Genomic DNA, 7,744 nt, shown 5'->3' with positions numbered 1-7,744 from the left:
AAACGATAAGGACTCCAATACATTCCTGCTACGCGTTTTACTACAAAGTAACCATGTGGCGGCTCGTGGGTAAAACATTTGGTGGAGCACGCGGTGACACTTGTTATAATATGTTTAAAGTAAATGGTATGCAATTATTGTAAAAGGCTTGTAAAATAAAAATATTAGTCAAATCCAAACACAAAATGTTTGAATGACAAAAAATAAAGATATAAAATACCGGTGGATTTAAGATAATAATGCCGATCAGCAACCCTATATAGGTGTGCAGCAGCTGCAGTTCCTGTACACTCAGGTCCTCTTTATTCGTCCCCCCCTCAACCCCGCTCAACGATCAAACGTATTTTACACGGACAGACGGTGTTCTGAGTTCTAACTGACCGGCACACTATATAGTTGATGTGTATTTGTTACATAACTTGACTAAGTTTTAGGAGTATAATAATAGCGAATATCAAAATATTTTTTTAAAATTGAATTTTTTATTGTAGAATAAATACAGTTTAACAGATGTTGTATTAAAATTAAAATACATTTTTATATTATTCTATGTAGCGTTCCATACCTATGTAAGAGCCGCCACTGCAAAGGAGCTATGTGTTTGCATGGATAATATTATAATACAATCGATGTCTAGCTATAAGAATGTATAGCTTTTTTTTTTATTTAGTATTTAAGAGTACGTGGTTTATTACATGTAGGTATGCGTTAATTTTAAACTAAACTTACATTGAAACACGTGGGTATAGGTATACATTATATTATTTATTTTTCTTGAAAGAGGAAAATTATTCTAAGGGAAAATATTTGACACTGACCATTAAATTGCATTCCTATACATTTTTAAATGTTAATTTAATTATTATTAGGAACATTTTATTTTTTTTAAAAATCCAGAAAGTTTTGAGGTGGATGTATAATATTAGTTACGTTAATAGGCTAGGTATATAATAGTATAATGGATATATTAAAGTATTTGAACAAAATTATAAATAATTAAATACGAAAAAGTTTCTGAGCAGAGACGGTGTGTCAGCCTTGATTTCTAATATTATATTGATTTATATTAATATGAGTAATTTATTTTTATATTTTATTCAGAATTAATTTTTGCCAAAATATTGTATACCTATATAATAGTATTTTATCATATTATAATATTATTGTTATTAACTTGCCATTAGACAATACCGACCAACATTTGAATAGAGTTCGTGGTAGGTATAGATTGTTTAAATAATTAAAACATTTCATTATGTATGTATAGTTAATGAACTGTGTACTATGTACATAATGGAAAAACGTTTCAAATCCCTATGGTTAATATTTTTTTAATTATAAATACTATAATCATTATTTTTTGTGTATAAATATCAAATTTCACAGTAAAATTAAAACTTAAAAAGTAAAAAAATGGTGGACAAGTGGGTACCACTTTGCTGTACCTACAGTAGTTGTCGAGTATATTGTCATTGTAAATTGTAATGGATGTGTTAATAATTTTAATTCAATGATAAACCATTGAATACGAAAAAGGATCCTTTGCGGAGACTGTATATCAGCCCAGCATACTTGAATAAATAATCAAAATACTTAATAATTAATTACTAAATCAAATTTATCAAAAAAAAAAATTAGTAAAACCGAAAATTGTTCACACCTATAAATAGCATGCTTTTCGGTAAATTTTTTTTTTGTTACTGGTAAATAAAAACTTATGAGGTATCTCCTATAAATTTTAAAAATGTTAACAATGAAAAGCAACACTTTTACGAATTTCTAACTGAAAAATAATTCGCTTTTGAAAACTATTGGGAATTTTGACCTCTCCAATGCACCAACAATATTCACTTTCCCATCGAACAAGATACTGAAGTTGAAAATCAAAGCATTATTTTGACTACTTATCGTAAAAAATAAATAACAACACATCATTGTAAAATCAATACATTCATCGTTCCACTCAGAATCTAAAATTCTAAATTGTCTAATGTTTATAAATAACACAAAAAGAACAAAATTATTATTATATCTAGAAAGTTGTATATATACATATTAAAAAAAAAAACAATTCAAGTTAATGCCCTTTAAGGTTATTCATTTTTTAATTATAAAAAAAAAAATATTACATCATCGTAAAAACCATTGCATTCTACCATTTACATATCTTAATATATTAATACATATACAGATATAATAAATATTTATCCATTTGAAAAAAGATTATTTTCAATACGTAGTTATTTAAAAAAAAATTAAATTATATATTATTAAGACAGGTAAGTAGGTAGATACTTTAATTTTATCAAAACTACTAAACATCGCTAAAACGTCCATATAATGAAAATAACACATTTGGTTTCTAAACTTTCTATTATATTGGTTTTATATTAAAAAAAAATATTCATTACAATTTACAAGTACAGTTTTAAATAAATTGATATAAAATTTAACATTTAGTACCTACGATTTCTTAAATACCAAGTCATTATTCCAGTTTCGGCGATCAAAATTTATATGTAAGTATGAAGAATTGTGTATTTAAAAAACTGTATTATTTAAACGGAAAATTAAATCATTGGTTCCTGCTGTAGGTGTATGTATTTCAAATCTTGAATCGGTACTTTTTCTTATCTCAAGTAATTTATTAAGGCATTATTATTTTCATTGTAGAAGCACTTATTTGAAGTTTTTATAAATGTCAAGTCATTTTGTTAGACTTAAGAGTTACGACGTTTCTACGTTAGTGATGCTAAAATCTTTAAAAACATACCAACTACCAAGGTCGATTAAAGTTGGATATTTTTGTTTATATATAGTACCTACCTATGCCAGTGGCGCCGAAGTTTTTAAAATGTGGTCGGGCAATTTTAAAACTTCCCGGCCTCAATATCTTAATTATTTAATATAGAGGTACTCTAATATACATTTATTCATTATCACGGTTTAAATATACTCATGCTCATATTAAAGTTATGAATTAAATAAAATATGGCCGGCCGTCCACATTTTTTAAAAAAGAGATCGGGCCACGGCCCGACATCACCATGACACCATGGACTTCGGCGCCACTGACCTATGCACTATGCATAAGTTCATCAATCTCAAGGAAAAAAAATGATAAAACGGTGCATTACCTATATGGGCTATTTAGCTATATAACTTTGTGCATGCAAATTTTGATAAATCACAAATAATGTATAAGGAAATCTGCATTAAAATTAAATTAAATAACATAGGTTTTTGGTGTAGATACTGTCCTTACACAGAGCTATTTTAATCTTAAATAACATTTTTTTTTATCATATAATTTATTTATAATATTTGAACTTTAACATAATACCTATTATATCTCTCACACATAAAAAACACGTAAACACGTAAAATTATTTTTTGAAAAAAACAACATTTTCTTTAGGAGTGAGTTCTGTTTTTATTTTTTCCAACTTGGGTATGTCTGTGATAGTGCCGAGTTCGCGCAATGGAACATGTTTATGAATCTTTATTCTAGGCTTCAATTCGTCTACCTTTATTGTTACTGGACGCCTGATTGACGCCGTTTTAGTTTTCAAAAAGTCTTCGTGTATATCGTGAAGTGGTAGATCCGGGCACTTTTCGTAATGTAGTTTCCTCTTGCCTTTTTTACCTCGTATGTCACTTTGCTGTTTCATCAGTTCTCGTTTGTCCCATATGGCTGGTGACCGTAAACTTGAATTGACACCGTCTTTCAAAACTTGAATCGTAGTGAATGACGCTTGCCGTTGGATGTCTGCAGGTATCTTAAATTGTAAAACGTTTACCGGGCGGCTTTTTGATATGTGTGGCCATTCCATCCCTAAAAATGTAATAATATACACATTTATTTATTTAATATTTATATACCTACCGTATAACCACAGAAATAAGTTTGAATTCGGTTTGTTGGACATGGAAGTAGAATCTGAGCAATCCAATTCACTATCGAAATTCAAAAGTTTCACTCAAAGTTTAAAATAAAAACATTTCCGCAAATAATTTATAGTAAAAAAAAGGCTAGTAACTATATCCACAAAAATGGGTTGGACAGTGGGTACCTTTGCTGTATATTAGATGTCATGTGACCACTGTAACGGATGTGTTAAATTTGAATTCAATGATAAAAATATGATTCTTAGAGAAGGTCTATCCGACTGTCCACCTATATTATTACTGTTAGTATATTTTGCAAACCTGGGCAAGCTAATAATAATTTTTAATTAAGTTAAGTTAAGTTGATAGAAATTATTTATTATTTTATTATATATATTTTTTATTATTTTAACAGTTGATAGTTAATACTTTAATAGTTATTCTAATTTTTTTTTTTAACTTAATTAAGTTAAAAGTAAATGGAAACTTACATTTAACTTACTAATTTAAGTTAGGTTATTTTTTTAAAATTTATAAACAGCCACTAATATGGTTTAAAATTATAAAAAGTAAATGTTTATGCAACATGTAACATTAATAATAATTGTATTATATTTATTATTTAATTATTTTTAAATTATCGTAATTTTGATTTCATTAAAAGTAACTCATTATATTTTATTAAGTTTATATTAATAAAAATCAGTGAAGTTAAAAATTAAGTAAATGGAAATTTAATTTTAAAAAGTTAAAAGTTTTTTTAACTTTTTAACTCGTTTATGCCCAAGCTTGAGATTTTGTGATATTATTGCTGCTATTAAAGTAATATTATTACTATTATTGTTATTATTATTATTTATTCGTTTATTAACTCCCATTCGGGCAAATAGTGTACATGTCGTTACAATAAACAAAACAAAAATTACAGTAACTATACAATATTTAGAACAGTATTTATAAAGTATTAAAATTAAATTGTACATGTCAGTTATTTATCCAAAACCTAGGCACAAACAGCGAAGTTTAAATTGTTATCAAAATTAAAGTTAAAAGCAACACTGTTACATTCTTGTATTGTTTAAAAATGTATGATTAAATTGTGTATCATTGAATATACGTCTGGATGTAAGAGAATGTAAACAAAGTTCGGGTCCTAAGTTAGCAACAGACACGTTTAATTTAAATTTATATGATATATGTACCTAAAAAACAGGATTGAACATTATTCAAACGTTGAATCTGACCAGCTTTGTATATACTATAAAATTTTCAAAAACCCTCCAATAATATTTTTAAATTAAAAATAAATAACTTAAATCGTTATTCTCCATTTAAATAAAATTTGGTCCAACTTTGAACTTATAATATCTATTGCACTGTGTTTATAATAAATTTTATTTAATTTTTGGTTACAGTATAAAATACTTATGAAAACCTCTTTTTAAATTTTCAATCCTTAGCTATAAAAATTTAGCAGTTTATAACTAAAAAATAATTTTCAAATTTTTGTGATTTTGATGAATTTTGTGTAAATTTAAACTTTAAACCATTACAAAATAAAAAGTGCATACCTGTCTTTAATATTTTTGAACTGTTACTTAAAAACTTACGAGGAACCTTATACTAAATTTAGCTTATTGATCTAGCAAAATATTATTTAGATACAATAATTGAAAAAAAATCGAAAATTTCTGACGACTATAGTTAGTTCAAAAAGAGTAAAAAATGTTCTGAACATTTTATTATGAATAGAATATATAAATATTAGCTTTTGGTGGACATTTCAAGTATCTAAGGTTATTTGTTTTTGAATTACAATAAAATATCAAAAATCGATTACCTAATAAGAAATCATTAATTTACTGGTGAAAATCTAATGTCATAACTACTATAAATTCAAACACTCATAAAAAATTAATGTTACTTTCTAGTAAACTTTTTTCTTTTGTCAAATATAGAAAAACTTATGGGCAATCTTCATATACATTTTTAAATGTTAGTTATAAGAAAACATTTTAGATTCTGAGTGGAACGATGAATGTATTGATTTTACAATGATGTGTGTTTTTTTTTTTGTTTTTTTATTATTTTTTTTTTGTGTCTGTGTACACGATAAGTAGTCGAATAATGCTTCGATTTTCAACTTCAGTATCTTGTTCGATTGGAAAGTGAATATCGTTGGTGCATTGAGGAGGTCGAAATTTAAAATTCCCAGTAATTTTCAAAAGTGCCAAGAAAAACCAAAGAAAAATTAAGGAAAAACGGGAATTTTTACGCAAAATCGATTTTTCACAAAATTGAATTTGGATTTTGGTGTAACTTTAAAAAAAATGACCGTAGATACATGAAATTTTGACTGAATGTTCATATTAGCAATTTCTATACACCATAATATTTTCAAAATATTTTGACTTATTTTGAGCTCTTTACGGACATTGTCAGTTTTCATTTTTTTTTAGTTTTTTTTCTAAAAATAACAATAAAAGTTTATTTGTTGATTAAAAAAGCTTGAATTTTGACAAAATTTATCAAATTTTAATTTTAATAATTATTTTGTAGTTAAAAATTATCGATAAGGGAATAAAACGTAATGTTAACTGAAACTGAGACGTTGTTATTTAAAGAAATATAAGTTCATATTACTCACCACGCCCCTCACGGTATATACCTATATATATATTTATAAGGTCAACTATACCTTCTCCAGAAATCTGATATTTAACTGATCCCTCCCTAGCCACGTTACAGTACTAATCATATCGTAAAGTTGACCACGATGGACTTACCCAAAGTTCCTACGTAATGACCAGCCAACGTCCACACACATATCATCTTGTCCACACTGCTACTGACTATTAGTTCCAGTTTTTCTATGTATTCGATATGATTGATACGCTGCGAGTGTGCCCTGTACGCACTGACCAATAGTGGGCCATTCATGTTCTTCGAGGCAGCACGTTCGGCTTGACCAATGAAGGACATTTTCATTAGGTACGGAAAACGCAGCCGAAGAGATGGCATGTCCACGCTGTAGATCATGTGCCTCGGCTGTCCAAAATTGGTCACCAACCACGTCTTGATGTAGCCGCTTTCGAAGCTTGTGATCAAGTATTCGTTCTTATGGTCAGACACCATCGAAGTGACGTAATCATCGGCAATGTGTATGGCCATGAACTGGCTAACGTATTTGGGCACTTTGTACGTGCACCATATCTGCACCATGCCATTACGTGTGGCCATGAGTAGGGTTCCGACGTTTGAGTCTTCTGGCCGGGCCCGCAGGAAGTGTGTGGCGACCGCCGCGTAATGCTCGCGGGGAGTGTGCTTAATATTTAACCTCTTGAGCTTCTCTTCCCTCGTTTCTAGGCCACCAGTTTCCCCTATTCGGCTGCCAACGTACGATATGGAACTCATCTGGCTCTTGCTCCCCAGTGAAGATGCCATCTGGCTCTTGCTCGCTGATGATGAGTTCCTAGACTTCCGGGTGTCTGGTCTCATACGGGCCTTGTATTTTTTGATCAGCTGACCCGTCTCGAGCCGCCAGAAACCCATTACGCCCGCCTGGGACGTGGTCACAAACAGCGACGGTAGCTTGACGCATGCGCTCAACACCGCCTCTTCGTGGCTGGACAGCCACACTTTTCCTTTGGACTGTAACAGTGGGTCATTGAACTCGGTCACCCGCCGATCAAAACCAGTCACCAGTATCTGTGGCCACAGAGTGCGAACAGAATTATATAATATACTCACTGCTAATTACAATATTATTTCCACGTCGTTATTTTATTTTATTATTTTAGAAATATAGGTGGGGGGAAACTGCGTTACCGAATATATTTATTAGTTAAGTTTGAAT

General features: G+C 29.4%; 1 protein-coding gene across 1 annotated transcript in view; it reads right to left on the bottom strand.

Moving 5' to 3' along the window:
• Positions 1–3,225: 3,225 nt before the first annotated feature.
• The window catches only part of LOC100161995 (WD repeat-containing protein on Y chromosome), a 9,941-nt gene continuing 5,422 nt past the window's right edge, over positions 3,226–7,744 (bottom strand). The window contains exons 3-4 of the mRNA XM_029485280.1: positions 6,675–7,596; positions 3,226–3,835 (exon numbers count right to left, since the gene is read on the bottom strand). Of these exons, the coding sequence (XP_029341140.1) occupies positions 3,387–3,835; positions 6,675–7,596 (1,371 nt within the window). The 3' untranslated portion in view covers positions 3,226–3,386. The remainder of the gene's footprint in view (positions 3,836–6,674; positions 7,597–7,744) is intronic.

The sequence above is a fragment of the Acyrthosiphon pisum genome, chromosome X (assembly GCF_005508785.2).
Source record: "Acyrthosiphon pisum isolate AL4f chromosome X, pea_aphid_22Mar2018_4r6ur, whole genome shotgun sequence".
NCBI lineage: Eukaryota > Metazoa > Arthropoda > Insecta > Hemiptera > Aphididae > Acyrthosiphon > Acyrthosiphon pisum.
This window is presented reverse-complemented; position numbering and strand designations above follow the sequence as displayed.